Source organism: Anomaloglossus baeobatrachus, chromosome 8 (assembly GCF_048569485.1).
Source record: "Anomaloglossus baeobatrachus isolate aAnoBae1 chromosome 8, aAnoBae1.hap1, whole genome shotgun sequence".
Taxonomy (NCBI): Eukaryota; Metazoa; Chordata; class Amphibia; order Anura; family Aromobatidae; genus Anomaloglossus; species Anomaloglossus baeobatrachus.
Genome location: NC_134360.1, coordinates 244,017,531 through 244,037,145, shown reverse-complemented (window position 1 = coordinate 244,037,145; position 19,615 = coordinate 244,017,531). Strand labels below are relative to the sequence as shown.

The following is a 19,615-nucleotide window of genomic DNA, read 5'->3' as shown; positions in this document are numbered from 1 at the left end:
GAGGAGTCTTTACCCTTGGATTGTTTAATGATTTCAGCCAATTGCTCACCAAACAGTCTGTCTACAGATAGTGGCAAGCTGGTTAAACATTTTTTGGAAGCAGAATCCGCTTTCCATTCTTTTAACCACAAGGCTCTGCGCAAAACCACCGAGTTGGCAGACGCCATTGAGGTACGGCTCGTAGAGTCCAGGATAGCGTTGATAGCATAGGTCGCAAACGCAGACATTTGCGAAGTTAAGGACTCCACTTTCGGCACTGCTGGACGTATGATAGAGTCCACCTGTGCCAGACCAGCTGAAATAGCTTGGAGTGCCCACACGGCTGCGAATGCTGGAGCAAACGACGCGCCGATAGCTTCATAGACAGATTTCAACCAAAGGTCCATCTGTCTGTCATTGGCATCTTTAAGTGAAGCCCCATCCTCCACTGCAACTATGGATCTAGCCGCAAGCCTGGAGATTGGGGGATCCACCTTTGGACACTGGGTCCAGCGTTTGACCACGTCAGGGGGAAAGGGATAACGTGTATCCTTAAGACGTTTGGAGAAACGCTTGTCTGGATAAGCATGGTGTTTCTGGACTGATTCTCTGAAGTCAGCGTGGTCCAGAAAAGTACTCAGTTTACGCTTGGGATACCTGAAATGGAACTTCTCCTGCTGTGCAGCTGCCTCTTCTGCTGAAGGGGCTGGGGGAGAAATATCCAACAGTCTATTGATGGCCGCTATAAGGTCATTTACCATGGCGTCACCATCAGGAGTATCCAGATTGAGAGCGGTCTCAGGATTAGACTCCTGACCACCCTCCTCTGTCTCATCATACAGAGACTCGTCTCGCTGAGACCCTGACCAGCGTGATGACGTGGAGGGTCTCTCCCAGCGAGCTCGCTTAGGCTGCCTGGGACTGTCATCTGAGTCAGAGCCTTCAGCCTGAGATGCCTGGGACCCCCTTGAAGCACGGATTAACTCCAACTGAGGGGGACCGGGGAACATTGACGCAGCAGTGTCCATGGTCTGAGTAATTGGCCTGGCTTGCAAGGTCTCTAGGATTTTTGTCATAGTGACAGACATCTTGTCAGCAAAAACTGCAAACTCTGTCCCCGTCACCGGGACAGGGTTCACCGGTGACTCTGCCTGGGCCACTACCACCATAGACTCCGGCTGACGAAGTGGCACAGGGACCGAACATTGCACACAATGGGGGTCTTTGGAACCTGCCGGTAGATCAGCCCCACAAGCGGCACAAGCAGCGTATACAGCCTGTGTCTTGGCACCCTTGCGTTTTGCGGATGACATGTTGTCGTCTCCTCAGAGCAATATAGGGTATACAGCCAAGAAGCGACCTTACAGTGCAATATATATATATATATATGGTATAGAGAAAAAAATACACCAATATAACACTGTGGCACTAGTGGGGCCAGCACTAATGTGCTGCTTACCGCCCGCTTAACGCGGGTGTGTGGTCGCCAGAAATCCCTTGTCTGGGTCTCCCAGAGCCTGTGTCCGTTCTCCAGCCAGACTTCATGTAGGAATGGCTGCCGGCGTCCTGTGGAGAGGGGCGGGCCCTGGGCGTGCTGCAGACAAAGAGCGGGAACTGGCGTCCCACTGTGCCCAGTGAGAGGGCTGGAGTATGTAAATAAGACTCCAGCCCTCGGCGCTGACCATCGTACAGCGTCTCTCCCTTGCCCTGATTGACAGGGTGGGGGCGGGAACGAAGCGGAGCTAGGCCGCAAAAGCCGGGGACTAGATTTATAAGCGCCGCCGTCGTAAAAGCACGGTCGGCGCTAAGTCCCCGGCGCACCACAAGTCTCAGCCGCGCCGCCGCTCCAGGGGCGGTCGGCGCGGCAGTCCCCAACACATAAAGTCCCTCAGAGAAACTGCAGTGACTGTAACCCCAGCGCGCAGCGCTACTGTCCCCGGCGCACTAGCACACCCAGCAAGTCTGGAGTGTGCGCGGCCTGTCCATACGGAGACACAGAGTACCTGAATGTTGCAGGGCCTTGTCCCTGAATGGTACCCCGCTCCGTATCCAGCAGGTTCTACGGGTCTGTGGATGGAGCCCGGCCTCAGGGCTTGGGGGCCGGTAAGATCCCACTTCCTCAGAGCCCCTCAGGGGGATGGGGAAGGAAAGCAGCATGTGGGCTCCAGCCTCCGTACCCGCAATGGGTACCTCAACCTTAACAAACACCGCCAATAGGAATGGGGTGAGAAGGGAGCATGCTGGGGGCCCTATATGGGCCCTCTTTTCTTCCATCCGATATAGTCAGCAGCTACTGCTGACTAAACAGTGGAGCTATGCGTGGATGTCTGACCTCCTTCGCACAAAGCTTGAAAACTGAGCAGCCCGTGATCCCACGGGGGGTGTATAGCCAGAAGGGGAGGGGCCTTACACTTTTTAGTGTAATGCTTTGTGTGGCCTCCGGAGGCAGTGCTATACACCCAATCGTCTGGGTCTCCCAATGGAGCGCCGAAGAAAAGTATTTCTAAAGATTCTTCATTATATGCTAATGAAGCCAGGGACTGGTCGCAAAGGTGTTACTTCCCTTGGCTAGTCGGCCCCCTTAGCATGTAAGCACGTCCCTGTGGGCGTGCTAACATGCTAATGAATGCGCAGTGTCAGAGGCATGGTCGCGCTCACCTCTGCTGCCACTGCACCAGACGCTGGATTTCGCCTCAGTGCACATGATCCCCAGACTTCCGGTCATGTGCATTATGAAGCTGGATGTAGGCGTCCAGGCTTCAAACTGAAGTAGTGCCTGAAGTTCCAGGGACTTATGTTCATGTGCACTGACCCTATGCCCAGTGTTGTGAGGCAATGCAATGGACACAAGTACATGCATCACTGCCGATGATGGCGCTGGGCAGTGGGCATTGAATAGCATGTTAGCTTGCTCCTGTGGACATGCTGCCATGCTAACAGGGCGAAATGAGCGCAGGAACGCCCTTGCAACTAGTCCCTGCCCTCATTAGCATATCATACACGATCTTTAAAAATATTTTTTCTAAAGATCTCTTTATCTATGCAACTAGATACAGGGATGGATAGGCAGGGATTAGAAATATACACCCAGAACTGCTCGCGGTTCTGGGTGCACATTGTACCTGACAGGTTCCCTTTAACTTATACGCCACAAAAGGCAAAAACTTCTTAGGCTGCTTTCACACTTGCGTCGTTTTGCATCAGTTGCAATCCGTCGCCTTGAGGGAATAGGGTATCCTGCAAAATATTTTGCAGGAATCCGTTTTTTCCCCATAGACTTGTATGGACGATGGATTGCGACCGATGGCCCTGCGTTGCATCCGCCGCATGACGGATCAATCGTAGAACGACTGACCGACGGGCGGCAGGAACGCAGAGTGTAACGTTTTTTGAGCAACGGAATCCTTTTGTTTTCACTGCGCATGCTCAGCTGTTATGTTTAATCATTGAAATCAATGTCTCGCTCTCTCTCGGCAGCCGGCTTTTGTGAACGATCAGCTGATCAGACGGCAGTGGCTTTTGTGAACAATCAGCTGATCGGACGGCGGTGGCTTTTGTGAACGATCAGCTGATCGGACGGCGGTGGCTTTTGTGAACGATCAGCTGATCACCCGGTGGCCGGCTACTATGAATGATCAGCTGATCTCCCGTCTGCTGGCTACTGTGAACGATCAGCTGATCGTCCGGCCGCCGGGTGATCAGCTGATCATTCACAATAGCCAGCTGCTGGTAAAACAGTAAAAAAAAACCCAAAAAATAACGGATTTTTTTTGCAGCATCGATCACATCAGTTGTGCCACTACCTGCAACGCATCCGTTGCATCAGTCACACAACGGATTGCAACTGATGCAAAACAACGGAAGTGTGAAAGCAGCCTTACATATACAGTTGAATACTTCCACCTTTCAAGCTGACATAAAGTTAATGCATACATGTGAAAAAAAACATACACAAAGTGCAGAAAACGATACTTTCTAGTACTAATAAAAAAAAACTAAATTAATAGTGACAAACATTGAAAATCAAGACGGAGTACGTCTGTTCTGTACACTTCTATAGCTACACTACGGTATATGTTAGAAAAGCTCAGACGACATATACGCTATATTTGGCCTTTGGACGCAGTCTGGACCTGGTCTAAGATCTTTTACCTTTAAAATATAATAACTGGAATAATAAAATCATTGGAAAGCAGAAGTCTCGTGTGAATCAAATCAAATAGCACTACAATATCGATATTCTTGGAATAAACGCACTAAAATCCCTGTAACTAGATCGTCTGTCGTGTGCAGGAGCTTGGAACACAGCAAAACGTGAATAATTTTATTTTTTATTCTAAAGGAACGGGCTGCAAATAATGAGACAGTCAGAGACAAAGCCGGCAAGGCAGAGGTAGTACATCTGATACAAAGAAACTAATTCCTCTTCTCACTTCGGCTCCATCTTCCCTTTCATTCCATAATAGCGCCTGATACAATTATTTCAATTCCACCCATTAAATCTTTGCGCCTGGAAACGCGGCGAACAATTCTAATTTGATATGAAGAGAAGCTATTTGCTTATCAGTGATACAGAGAGAGCAGAGTGACCCGTCCTCATTGCCAGGGATGACAGCAGAGGGGCGTGCAGACTCTCGTTACAGGAGGGATGGAGATGGCGGAACATTACATGGCTGAGGATGGAGATCACATTCTGTTTCACCGTAAATGATCTCATTAGCTTTCCCGCATCAGGGCCCACAGCCTGACAGACAGAGGGGACGGGGTGGGAAAGGCTCTGGCTCTTACCTCGAAGCGCTGGGAGCTCACTTTTTTCCCCTTCTTCATCCAGGTGATTCTTGGCTTTGGATCTCCTGTGGCCTGGCACACAAAGGAGGCGACGCCACCTGATATTCCAATCTGGTCATCCGGCTTCCGGATAAAGACCGGCTCACCTGCAGAAAAAGAAAAAAAAAGACATTAGGCACGCCACCACAGGACGCTTATTACCCCATTTACATGGTCACTGTAAACCAGAGCTAACTGGCGGCCGACAATGTGGACGTCTGCTCTGCCATAAACACAGAAACGAACACGCTGTCGCCCACTGCGAATGGAGCTTAATGAGACAGTAAAACAGAGGCACAAGCTGTCTTATAGGGAGGACACCAAAGACATTCACCGGTATAAATGTCAAAGTTTCCAGGCTGTAACACTACTTTATGTAGCCCATCAGAAAAGATGAGCTCCCGCAACTGTTCTGTGTTATCAGCCAGTTATTCCGGACTGGGAATCCATTGCGTCTTGGCTCCTACACAGTGGTCATTTCAGGTCACACATCATCAGGGTTTTCATATCATATCTAAACTCTACAGATACCTGTATATATTATTTGCTGGCCTTTCCACATTCCCTATAGTCACATTTATTCCTGGGTGACACATCTTCTCCCTGATCCTTCTGCCGCACACAGGTTGACTGGAGATCCGCACTCCTGCAATGCTGCGCTGCTCTCATCTGACCTCCTCGCTCGCACACCTCCAGACTTCTCCTGCGCTGCACTTTCCAACCTTCCCTTAAGAACAATTTGTTCTTGATAAAACACATCAGCTGTCCTCATTCACACATAGCTGAAGCGTTGTTAGCTAATTAATGATCACAAATAACTTCCAATGATTAAAAGAATATTTTTTTTTTATTTACACTCACAGTGTGGAGAGCTTTCATTTAAAGGGAATCATTTAATCTGAGGACTTAATAATGTAAAGGTAGATACTCCAGGGATTTGTCACTTATTAGGTTGTGTGTTGTAGTTTGGATACAATCAGTGTTTTTTTGTTGTTATTTTTTTTTTTTTTAAACCAAATTTTAATTTTCTTGAAATAGTAACATAGGGTACAGAATGAAGAAAATAGGGGTCAACAAATCAAAATAGCAAATGACAGTCTCTACAGTTTATCAACCAAATATCTATCACTCATCAAATTTGCCCCTTCCCCTCCTTCGTCAGTGTATATTTCCATTGTTCAATCTCTGCTGCCCCCCTTCAGCCTTCCTTCATTACTTGTAACAAACATCAGTGTTTTACCAGCAGGAGATTAGCACTGCAGGACTAGATGCTGTGTGCAGACAAGTCAGGCTAATCATTGTAACTCCGCCTCCCATTGAGTGGCAGCTTGCTGACAATGCAGTGTACACAGGAAGCAGCCAATCAGGAATGTGGGCGGGGTTATACACAGCCCCTTATGCTAAGCCCTGCTACATCTACAGCAGAGAAAACAGGGATTTTATGAAAACTGCACCAAGAAGTACAATAAGTGACATATCACTGATTAGACTCTCTGCTCCTACTTCATGCTGCTTTTATATTACATTGCAAAAACCTGCTATCAGATTCTCTAACACTAGAAGTCCCAGGAATTTCGAGCTCCATAGGGTTTCAATGGTAGAAATGTCAAATGACCCCTCTCTGGGACTTCTAGTGTTAAACCCAATCTTTGTATGGCACAGATGACCCCACGGATTAGTTGCATAGAGATACAGCCGAAAAAAATAACGTTTTGCTCCTCCATCACCAGTGCTGTTAAAGACCAGGACATCTTCCATAATGCAAAAAAAAAAGCATGTCCTGTGTGCCCCTTATTGTCTAAACATTATGGACTAAGTATAGAAGCTGCATACACAATATTGCACTTTCTATTTTGGAAAATGATATTCAATTTATTTCAATACTTCATGATAAGCATCTATTTAAGTCTTGCTTTTTATATGAGGTGAGAAAAATCACATTAATTAAACCTGTATATTAGGTCTCGGAAGGATCCAAATTCTAGGATTTGACTTTTTCGTATTTTGCAAGCGTTTTCTTTGTGATAATTAGACTCTATGGATATATTCAGAAAACTAACATTGAGAAAAAAGAAGTGTTTCTTGACTCCCATGCAAAGAATATACCAATAAAGGAAAATTCAAGTCAAAACCCTCAATAAGGAGTCGTACGTCTTGTGACATTTCTTTTATCGTCATTATCTCAATCGTCTCCATTGTTAGATGGATGGAGCTTACTGGTGGAGGCTGACAAGTTGGCTATGGATCTAAAAAGTGGATAAAATCCAAGCACCTGATGTAAAATTTAATTCCTTTATTGGATTATAGCTAAAACTACACGTAGCCATGTGCCGCGGTCGTGAGCAGAGCCAACGAGTCTCGGGTGTGTCATAGCTCCTCATAAGTTAGTTGGTGGAAAATGTGTCAAATAAGAGTCACAAGTGTCTACAATGTAACAAATATGTCACCAGTCTTCTATCAGCGACACCAGTAATCTATCGGGGATCATTCAGGGGTCTGTGAAATGACAGGACCATAAACAGAGCGGGAATCTGTCACCAGCCATACGGTGACAGCACAGACATCGAAGTGTCACGGAGAAAAGAATCAGGAGCAGACAGAGGTGAATGACTCCGTGTTATCTGTGCGGGGATTAAATCCGGGCTTCCTGAGTGCTGTCCCGGCTTGTCATGCTCACGCACCAGGTGGCGGCACAGTTAATGGATTTACAAGGTGAGGGAAGCTGGTGTCTGTCAGTCAATATCACTGGAAAAGTATCAATGGAAATCTGTCAAGCTGTGATAAAAGTATCGATCTGCGTTGTGGACTCGCGGGGCGGCTGAAGTGTACAGTATGCGGAACCCTTAGCGCTAATCTGCTCGAAGCGCTGGAAGACACTCACAAGCGGGAAATGTGTAGATATTTAATGGGGCGATATATGAGGGAGATGGATGAATAATCAAATTACCTTTATTATCTGGACTTCGTTTTTTTGTGAGCTTAGTTCTCGATGCATATATAGGTCCTAGTAATGGTTTATAAATAATCATATCAAAATGTAGAATTGGTGGAGGAAGGTTGAACTAGATGGACCTAGGTCTTTTTTCAAACTATGTAGCTATGTACAGTACAGACCAAAAGTTTGGACACACCTCATTCAAAGAGTTTTCTTTATTTTCAGGACTCTGAAAATTGTAGATTCACATTGAAGGCATCAAAACTATGAATGAAGCATGTGGTATGAAATACTTAAAGGGTGAAACAACTGAAAATATGTCTTATATTCTAGGTTCTTCAGAGTAGCCACCTTTTGCTTTGATTACTGCTTTGCACACTCTTGGCATTCTCTTGATGAGCTTTAAGAGGTAGTCACCGGAAATGGTCTTCCAACAGTCTTGAAGGAGTTCCCAGAGATGCTTAGCACTTGTTGGCTCTTTTGCCTTCACTCTCGGGTACAGCTCACCCCAAACCATCTCGATTGGGTTCAGGTCTGGTGACTGGAGGCCAGGTCATCTGGCGTAGCACCCCATCACGCTCATTCTTGGTCAAATAGCCCTTACACAGCCTGGAGGTGTGTTTGGGGGTCATTGTCCTGTTGAAAAATAAATTATGGTCCAACTAAATACAAACCGGATGGAATAGCACGCCGCTGCAAGATGCTGTGGTAACCATGCTGGTTCAGTATGCCTTCAATTTTGAATAAATCCTCAACAGTGTCACCAGCAAAGCACCCCCCACACCATCACACCTCCTCCTCCATGCTTCCTGGTTGGAACCAGCCATGTAGAGTCCATCCGTTCACCTTTTCTACAAAGACACGGTGGTTGGATCCAAAGATCTCAAATTTGGACTCATCAGACCAAAGCACAGATTTCCACTGGTCTAATGTCCATTCCTTGTGTTCTTTAGCCCAAACACGTCTCTTCTGCTTGTTTACTGTCCTTAGCAGAGGTTTCCTAGCAGCTATTTTACCATGAAGGCTGCTCCACAAAGTCTCCTCTTAAGGGCTAAGCCACACGGCGAGAAAATCGGTGCGAGTGGAGTGCGATAAAACATCGCATTCCACTCGGACCAATTCTAGCCTGTGTGTCAGCACACATGGGCGATTATTTTCTCAGCCCTAATCGGACTGAGAAAACAATCGCAGCATGCTGCGATTGTAATCCGAGACTCTTTCTCTCGCACCCATTCAAGTGAATGGGGCGAGAGAAAAATCGCACTGCACTCGCAGTACACCGGTGTACTGCCAGTGCAATGCGAGAATGGCTATAGCTGACTACGCAGGAGAGAGGGAGAGAAATCCCTCCCTCCCCTCCTGAGTGCCGGCCCGCCCCCCGCAGCTGAGGTCTGCTCGCACGAACGGACCTCAGTTGCAAGGACACACGCATGACACTCGGCTCTGCTGTACTGCCAGCACGAGCCGAGTCTCATGCAAGGGGATCGCAGTAATCCCCGTGTGGCCCCAGCCTAATAGTTGTTCTAGAGATGAGAAGGTGTGTCCAAACTTTTGGTCTGTACTGTATATAAAGGCCATATTTTTAGGAACTAAAGTAAAATTAAAAATATACAAAAATAAGAATGGAATCTGATGGAGATTGTATTAAGCACCCGCGTATATTTCACTGGAGGATAAGCTACTTGCAGTATAGAATCATTCTCTCCTTGCTGCATACTGTCCTGCGGAGCTTACGCTTATATAGAAGACAATCTGAACAAGCGAAGCTGCAGCACAAAGCGTGGAGGAGACTGAACACCAACCTCGACCTTTGAGGTCATCGTTTTTTAAGGTTGAAGGTAGATTAAGTCCAATGAGTTTAACCCATAGACTAACATGTTGATCCAGAGGAAGGCAAAAACCCCATGCGGCAGAGAGATGGCTCCACATTAGGGGAAAAATGCCTTCCAGACTACACATACAGCAATCAGATGAGTCCCCTGGATCAACGCCCCATCACAGAATCTAGTGCACTACACAGTAATATTATATTCTTCAAGAAAGGCAGCTTTGAAATTTTAGTAATGGAACAACCATGAGGTTGAGGCATTAGGTGAATGCTCCAATGCACAATGCAGCTGAGCTGGAGTCAATGACCCTCCTTGTACAGCCGATATTGAAAGCTTATCGAATTGAAGACCCCAATCACCCAATGGTCCAAAGGTAGAAAGCGTTGTACAGTAAAATGTATTATGCTTAAAATATAAACCTAATGTGTGGACATCATAGACATGAATGTGTTTTATATCTCCGATATATACTGGAGCAGTGTGGGGGACTATAAAGGCTCATTTAGTCTCGCCAATTTAGGGAAACAAAAGTTCCCAGGAACGGTCTAAATGAACCTTTACAATCTACACAATGTCCCAGTACAACGTATAGAAAAGTAAAACACATTTATGTCTATGACGTCCATAATCATCCAATGAATGAGACCAGCAGACGTGCAGTTAATGAGAAAAGCGATCACACCATAAAACAGACTGATCTCGGCAGCACATTATCCTCCGCAACCACATGATGTGGTTCAGATAACATTATGTCCTATTAACACAGAATGATCACATTATTGATCATTGAAAAGTAAGGCTGGCCTGTCTAAATAGGCCAACACCAGGTCCAAGAGGTCTCCTGGCAAACAGCGCAACACAGCGGCAACACCTAGGTAGTGTTACACTGGGGAAGGGGAAAACCGCCAGCGAGCAGCGCAACACAATACAACGGTCAGCCATTGTGCTGGAGAGGGGAGAGCGAGCGGAGACCCCTTCTAATACTCACCTGAGGCTGATCCCTAGAAGAGTCCTTCACTCTCGCTTGCCCTAAACTTACCCTGGCTAGTGAGTGCCAGCGAGACGCTAGTCTCGCCACTACAATAAGACAACATGAGGTAGGAAAGACAAAAGTTGGGTAAGGCATAACAGAAAGCAATCCTAGGTTTCTTCAGTAGGAACCTGCGCAGCTGCAATAGAAACAACACCACAGCTATGTAGGGACGCGTTCCTTCCACATGATCAGCTAAGGTATGAGCTATAGCCGGCATAGAGAGGAGTGAGGATATGTATCACAGTAGTGAGTGGCTGCAGCTGAGGTTCACTGCAGGATAGAAACCAACCTTAAGCCCTTCAGTACTGGATGGATTTATATACGCGCCAACTCTGGGTAAATGACAAGTGGGCATTAAAGTGGATCTGTGATCCACAATGCGCTGTGGCCGTCTGATCCCAGACCCCCCCCCATTCGTGACTGCACTAGACGATCGCGGAGATGCATGTTTGTAGCCGATCGCCGGTAGTTAAATGGTTGTGTTCGGTACGTGTAAATGTAACCTAAGTACTGCTTAGTCCTGCATAGATATAGCTTCCATATTGCTGACATGAGGACAGATGACTGTAGAGATCCCGGGCTGGTTTTCTTTCAGGCTCCGATCACTGCTAACTGCATTACAAGTCACTTTTGCTGTGATAATTTGATGCCTATGAATAAGTGAGCTCCATAAAGCACATTACAGCCAATATTAGTATTGTTTTTGCTGTATGAACAGGGATCCGCAGGTACATTTCCTGCGCCGATGTATCAGATACATGCACTCTGCTGCTCATTATTCCATTAGACTGATGAACTGGCAGCATATCAAGATGGATCATAATGGAAAGAGGCTCCTGGCTGTGGAGAGCTCCTGAAACGGCAGAGAAGAGGCATCCTCCGCATGTCAAGGGCAAAAAGCCAAAACCCCCTCTCCCCGCCTTCAGGAATTGGGGGTCTCTAGGGGTAAAAGGCCCTCACAACAAGCAGATCGAAGCCTGGAGGTAGCCACATCAGTGTTAATGGAGCCCATCAATAATATATCAAGTAAAGTAGCCAGCTTGACTGCTTTAGGGTAAGGAGAGAGATGCTGCTTGGTTAATAGGTTATAAACTGCAGAGGTGAACAGGGACCGAGGACGCCGGCTTAATGGGAGTTTTCCCAAGGAAAACAGGAAGATCTCAGACAACCACTGCATTATATGGAATTTTACACAAAACCAGGCTCCTCCGGTTTAATAGATATAACCCAATGGAAACTTGGTGCTTTATAGTTGCAATTCAGCAGATTTCTCCATTCTAGTGATATATCAGGGATTGCTATTCAGACTATCGTGTATCAGATTTAGCAGAATTCTGCACAATGAATGTAACATTATCAATTGTCATCTGCGGTCAGTGTTGCAGAATTCATCTTGTCACTTATTTGCAGCCCTTTTTTGAAGAGGACAATACAGAGGTCGTCACTAGAGAACGGACAATCAAATATGCTGAAATAAAGGGATGTATCGGAACTCAAGAGGAAAGTGGTCTTCAATATGGAAGCCTATAGTGAACGTGTGCTGTTATATATAAAGGGTGTGATGGCAGTACTCAGCTTGATCCTTGAGGTAGACAGGAAAACTTGCTTAAAAATTCCAGTAGGTTTATTTAACAACTCAAACGTGACTCCAGGAACATAACACAAGACCTCTTCCGTTTTCAAGGAACACAAAAACATGGTTTCACTTGAGGCACGCCCACACAAGTACGGATGCCACTTCTCCCTTGAAGCGTCCCCGTGGAGTTCTCAGCAGTCTCCACACACTGCCCCGGTCAGGACAAGCGAATCCTCCCTCTCTGAGGTTCCTTCTAGAGGTATGACAACCTCCACACACTGACCATGTGTCAAACAAACAGACACCATTAAACATATGGGCAAAAATAGGAACAAAAAAAATGAGCGATAACCATGGTGGGAGGTGAGTGCAGGAGCACCCAAAGGCATCGTATTTCTGAGAAGCAGCGTCAGCAGCGGACATGGAATTGGTGAGCATCTAAGTTGGCGGTGGATGGCACGGGTCCCCAGCTGTTTGTCTTGTGACATGCTACGGTTCCGCTGTGTGGAGCATCTTGCACACTGGTCATGCTCTGCCACTCTCTCCTGAACTTCAGAGCCGGCAGTTACACGTTTCTTTTGTGCAGAGCATTTTGCATTTGGAAATCTCTGCTGTGTTTCTTTGAGCACTTGCTGACAGGTTGTTTGACAGCACAGGTTTCCATGCTGGTTCTGGGAGGTGCTTACTCAGGTGTTCCACGTTCCTAGTAATTGCTATTCATTACTGAGCATGCTCTCCCAGAACTTTGCCAGTCGTACTCTCTGGTTCTGCAGTTGTGCTCTTGGCTCCTGTTCTTGCTTGTATTCTGATCTAGGCTTCTTGACCCCGGACTTTTTATTGGCCCTTCTCTGCCTGCTCTCTGTTCTTGTCGTTACCGCCTGGCTTCTGACCTCGGACCAATACCTGACTACGTCTCTGTCTGCTCTCTGAATCTAATATGTACTTTCCTGGAATTCTTACCCTCGGCCTGTGACTTGACTGTCTCTGCTTACTTCCTGAGTCATGTTGTGTCCTCCTGTTTTCTGATCCCAGCTTGTCTAACTATCCTTCCATCTATACTGTCCATAAGTAGTGACTACCATCACATGACACATGCGATCGGAGGCCAGTTGATCTCCAGAGGTCTGGTTTCAGTGTTGAGCCTGTCTGCACAATGCAAGCAGGTGAGTGTATCACCAGCACACACAGCAGTGCTCCTTTGTGACTATTTTGTTACCATTATAACATGAGACACTATCATGGGTGGAGGTATGTAAATAGGCAGACATGCCCTAATAAGTCTCACAGTACTACATGTGCCACAGCCACCATCTTACAAGGGCTACATTTTGGAGATATATGTGGGTAACTAACGTCTGCCTGGAACCACAAACACAGACTGGCTGTAATGGACAGGCTAGAGGAAATCCGCTCACAAAGCAGGACCAGAGAACCCTGAAACCCTTTAACCCCTATACAGGGATTTGAAATTACACAGGGCCCCGAAGATCACTACCTGTGGTGTCCGATGGGAGAATTAGTCAGGCAAGGTCAAACCAGGAAATGCAGAACAGGGATAAAAATCAGGCAGGCAAGGACGTAATCAGAAAAGCAGGCAGAGGCTAAATCTGGATGGGGTAGCGAGGCACAAATACAGCAGTCAAGAGGGTAGTCAGAAAACACGCAGAAGTCAAAACACAGGGATCACAATACAGAACAGAGCGGGACGGGAACCTGGAATGCAGAACCATCTCTGCCAGTGACCAGCAGACAGGAGGGGGACTTAGATGGGTGTGGTGTCTTCCCATTGGCTGTAGCTGAATGGTGGTAACTTTAGCTGCCAGACACCCGCCACCTACAGTCAGACAGTGGTACTGCAGGTCCCAGGAAAACCCTACTTAGTAGATCAGCGGAGCCTGCGCCCACCAGAGCCACTGGCACCAACTCCTCTCCTATTACCAGCACTATCCACAGCGGGAACACGGCACTGCCTGGTGATTGAAGCAGAAGTCGCAGGATTCTGGTGGGGACGTGACAGCAAATTTACGAGATAAACTTTTAATGGATGTAGAGAGGAGCCTAAATTCTGTTCCTGTAGATAATTTTTGGAGGGCGTCTGTTAGGAGGACTACGTCCATATAGAATATTATAACTGAGCAGATTTGACTCTGATCCCAGCGGCTCCTGGCATCGTCTCTAAAAGAAGAAATGTAGGTGAGCAGCAGAAAGACGACAGATGAAGCGCCCGCACCTATTCTGCATTATCCGGGGGAACGCTGGTAGAGTCCCGCACCATATGTTAATCTCTGTCTGTAGATTCCTCATCATCCTCGAATTAAATATCACTCAGACGCCTCACCGCGGCAGGCAGCGCCTTATCAGGATTGTAGCTAATAAGGAAGATGCGACATTTAACCTACGGAGAGATTTTCTGCTGCGAGTTCCAATTTACATTAATGAGTGTTTTATTCTGTAGATCTCCAAATAACAGTGCTATTACCGAAGCGGCTCGTACCAGGGCCACGCACTAATCCTAATGGCAGTTAATGGCACAGATAATGAGCATCATGAAGACTTCCAGCTGATTGGCTGTCTGGGTGCGGATGCCTGCAGGGTCGCTCTGCACAGTCTACTTGGCTGAATAAAGGGATCACTGATAGGTAACAGAATGTATTAATCATTTACCTGCAAAAGCTCACGAGAAAATTAAGGCGGCTACAATGTATCCTGAGACGACCCAGTAAACAAACAAGGAGCCTCGGGAGCAGCCTCCCGGCCCAATACTATGAGCACACGACTAGGGGCAAAGCTTGGGGGCAGCCTCTTCCCTTCTCAGTGGCTTAACAGTGTCATATCCAGGGAGAACCTGCCCCAATTAATGGGCTTTGTATAGGTATATGGCAATTTTTGCAGCAAAATCCTTCCAATAGAGCAAAATTAGACTCAAGTCACATAATGAGACAATCGTCCACTTTATTTAAATCAGCTTTATCCTGATCAACTGTCTGTAACTAAAACTTTGCTAGATTTTGCGGTGTATCTAAATCTGATGAGATTTTATGGTATGGGCAGCACAGTGGCTCCGTGGTTAGCACGGCACTCTTGGGGCGGCTTCGTGGATAGCACGGCACTCTTGGGGCGGCTCCGTGGTTAGCACGGCACTCTTGGGCTGGCTCCGTGGTTAGCACGGCACTCTTGGGGCGGCTCCGTGGTTAGCACGGCACTCTTGGGGCGGCTCCGTGGTTAGCACGGCACTCTTGGGGCGGCTCCGTGGTTAGCACGGCACTCTTGGGGCGGCTCCGTGGTTAGCACGGCACTCTTGGGGCGGCTCCGTGGTTAGCACGGCACTCTTGGGGCGGCTCCGTGGTTAGCACGGCACTCTTGGGGCGGCTCCGTGGTTAGCACGGCACTCTTGGGGCGGCTCCGTGGTTAGCACGGCACTCTTGGGGCGGCTCCGTGGTTAGCACGGCACTCTTGGGGCGGCTCCGTGGTTAGCACGGCACTCTTGGGGCGGCTCCGTGGTTAGCACGGCACTCTTGGGGCGGCTCCGTGGTTAGCACGGCACTCTTGGGGCGGCTCCGTGGTTAGCACGGCACTCTTGGGGCGGCTCCGTGGTTAGCACGGCACTCTTGGGGCGGCTCCGTGGTTAGCACGGCACTCTTGGGGCGGCTCCGTGGTTAGCACGGCACTCTTGGGGCGGCTCCGTGGTTAGCACGGCACTCTTGGGGCGGCTCCGTGGTTAGCACGGCACTCTTGGGGCGGCTCCGTGGTTAGCACGGCACTCTTGGGGCGGCTCCGTGGTTAGCACGGCACTCTTGGGGCGGCTCCGTGGTTAGCACGGCACTCTTGGGGCGGCTCCGTGGTTAGCACGGCACTCTTGGGGCGGCTCCGTGGTTAGCACGGCACTCTTGGGGCGGCTCCGTGGTTAGCACGGCACTCTTGAAACCCTCGAGTCCTGGGTTCAAATCCCACCAAGGACAACATATGCCAGGAGTTTGTATGTTCTCCCAGTGTTTGCAGGGGTTTCCTCCCACACTCCAAAGACATACTGATAGGGAATTTAGATTGTGAGCCCCAATGGGGAGAGTGTTGCTAGTGTACATAAAGCATTGCGACATTAATAGCGCTATATAGATGAATAAATATATCTAAATTTAATGCACAACCACCTGCTTTGCAGGTGATGGGTCCCCTCTTACCTCTTGGGCCCCTGTGCGGCTGCACAGGTTGCACCAATGAATCATGGCAATGATATTTCCACCCCTGGATCCTTTACCCTTAACCTACATTGATGTCTATATGTAACTAGTTCTAAGGCAGGATGCTTCTATACAGTGTGAGTCTTCTCTCTATAGGATATAGCTGGGATACTAATCATCAAATTAATTTAATTCTACGCTAAAATACAGATAATGATGGCGACCTTCATTCTGAGACATAAGTAAAATGAATGATAAATGCAGCGGCCACAAGGCATTATACGCCTCGCGCCATTCGCCCGGCACGGATCAATAGTCTGGATATTTGTACCAGGCAGGTGATGAAACCTGAATCATCACCCAGAAATAATTCTGTGATTGAAGTGATCCGAGTCGGCTCCGCACTGACCCCACTTTCCAGCCCTTATCATAGTGATCCCTCCTGTCATCCCGGCTGTCAAACCAGGCAATAATGTCACCGTGCTGCAAAGTTCAGTGATAACGGCGAGACGAGGAGAATAAGAAAGTGCTGACGGCAGCACCGAGCCCTCCGCTCGCAACCTCTCTCTTAGAGCTGTCGTAACTCTGGCGCTTGTCAAAAACAAGGATGGCCATTTTACAGGAGGGTGACATGGCCGCCACGGAGGAAACCTTGGGATAGGAATATTTAAGGCGAACGGCATTCTTCTGAGCCCAGGGAGGAAAAAACTTATTTAAGGCTTGCTCCGCTAATAAATTGTGATGCGATTTTATTCTCCTTCGTAGACAGCGGGCTCCAGCCCAACACATATTTCAGTCCATGCGAGGCTGGCTGCGCGTCTAAGGCTGAGAGCAATCTCTGCACCCTGAGGGGTTCTAACAATTCTGCAGCCATCCAGATACAGAGGGGCTTTGCTTCCACATACAGAGCCGGAGTCTTCTTCTCCTTATCAGCCTGTAGCTTTGGGTTTTGTGAAGTAACCCAATTCCAGACAGATCAAAAAGCAACGAAGCCCCAAAGAGAAATCTTCAACAAGTTGAGAAAGGATGTACTCACAAATGCAGAGGAACCCGGCGCCGTCCCACTGAGCTCTGCAGAGCATCGGAAGGCAATATATACGAGTTGTGTATTGTACCTCTGGTGCCTGCAGAACACTGCATTATACCCACAAACACACTGAAAGAACTAAAGTAGTACCCAATTATTCTGACCCCTGCAGAGCATTGCAGGACTGGTTATCAAGTCTTGCACTCTTTTCTTGACTCGTGCATGGTCCTGTATAACATATTTCATTACAACTGGTCCAGGAAGCCATCATCTATCCCCCATGAGCTGGCTGGATTGTCATTTTAAATAAACACTTGTACCTTGCCCCTCCCCCCATCTCATTGTAGATTGTAAGCTCTCACGAGCAGGGTTGCCATTTTTCCTTTTAAATATTGTATCCTCTATAATTGTTACTTGTCTGTATATGTTTATGTATATGATATCTATATGTTCCTCCTGAATTGTAAAGCGCTGCGGAATATGTTGGCGCTATAGAAATAAAGATTATTATTATTATTATTATTACAATAATGTTATTTATATAGCCCCAAAATATTCAGCAGCACTTTACAGTGAAGTGGGGACATGTACAAACTATAACGACATTGCAGAGTAACACATAATGACAAGCAAAAGGGTAACAATGTTTTGAACTTTTGACTTTTAGGCTTCAAATCTCACTATCCACTATAGCGCTAAGTGTGTCTTTTCACAGACAATTATCTTGGCTATCTCATATATAAATTTGACTTGAAACTCTTTAGCATATTATTAATAATGCAGATTCTTGCCATGTCAATGCATTGTTACGGTCTGGCTCCTAAAAATCTAAATTCTTATTGTTATTATTCTGTTAGTATTTTGTAAATCTCATCTGAAATCAGCACTGCCTGAATCCTTCTGTTCATGGTCTCAATCAGATTCAAGCATGACTCAACCGAAATGGGATCCCAGGTCTCTTCTCCACATTCCCAGTGTTGGTGTATACTGGTCAGGTCTCTTCTCCACATTCCCAGTGTTGGTGTATACTGGTCAGGTCTCTTCTCCACGTTCCCAGTGTTGGTGTATACTGGTCAGGTCTCTTCTCCACATTCCCAGTGTTGGTGTATACTGGTCAGGTCTCTTCTCCACGTTCCCAGTGTTGGTGTATACTGGTCAGGTCTCTTCTCCACGTTCCCAGTGTTGGTATATACTGGTCAGGTCTCTTCTCCACATTCCCAGTGTTGGTGTATGCTGATCAGGTCTCTTCTCCACGTTCGCAGTGTTGGTGTATACTGGTCAGGTCTCTTCTCCACGTTCCCAGTGTTGGTGTATACTGGTCAGATCTCTTCTCCATGTTCCCAGTGTTGGTGTATACTGGTCAGGTCTCTTCTCCACGTTCCCAGTGTTGGTGTATACTGGTCAGGTCTCTTCTCCACGTTCCCAGTGTTGGTATATACTGGTCAGGTCTCTTCTCCACGTTGCCAGTGTTGGTATATACTGGTCAGGTCTCTTCTACACGTTCCCAGTGTTGGCGTATACTGGTCAGGTCTCTTCTCCACGTTCCCAGTGTTGGTATATACTGGTCAGGTCTCTTCTCCACGTTCCCAGTGTTGGCGTATACTGGTCAGGTCTCTTCTCCACGTTCCCAGTGTTGGCGTATACTGGTCAGGTCTCTTCTCCACGTTCCCAGTGTTGGCGTATACTGGTCAGGTCTCTTCTCCACATTCCCAGTGTTGGTGTATACTGGTCAGGTCTCTTCTCCACATTCCCAGTGTTGGTGTATACTGGTCAGGTCTCTTCTCCACATTCCCAGTGTTGGTGTATACTGGTCAGGTCTCTTCTCCACATTCCCAGTGTTGGTGTATGCTGATCAGGTCTCTTCTCCACGTTCGCAGTGTTGGTGTATACTGGTCAGGTCTCTTCTCCACGTTCCCAGTGTTGGTGTATACTGGTCAGATCTCTTCTCCACGTTCCCAGTGTTGGTGTATACTGGTCAGGTCTCTTCTCCACGTTCCCAGTGTTGGTGTATACTGGTCAGGTCTCTTCTCCACGTTCCCAGTGTTGGTATATACTGGTCAGGTCTCTTCTCCACGTTCGCAGTGTTGGTGTATACTGGTCAGGTCTCTTCTCCACGTTCCCAGTGTTGGTGTATACTGGTCAGATCTCTTCTCCATGTTCCCAGTGTTGGTGTATACTGGTCAGGTCTCTTCTCCACGTTCCCAGTGTTGGTGTATACTGGTCAGGTCTCT

The 19,615-nt window shown here is 47.4% G+C and overlaps 1 protein-coding gene across 20 annotated transcripts in view; it reads right to left on the bottom strand.

Moving 5' to 3' along the window:
• Positions 1–19,615, bottom strand: part of PTPRF (protein tyrosine phosphatase receptor type F) — a 1,173,234-nt gene that overhangs the window by 163,024 nt on the left and 990,595 nt on the right. For all 20 annotated transcript variants that reach the window (XM_075320465.1, XM_075320466.1, XM_075320464.1 and 17 more), the window contains one exon: positions 4,768–4,913. In XM_075320465.1, coding sequence (XP_075176580.1) covers positions 4,768–4,913 — 146 coding nt within the window. The remainder of the gene's footprint in view (positions 1–4,767; positions 4,914–19,615) is intronic.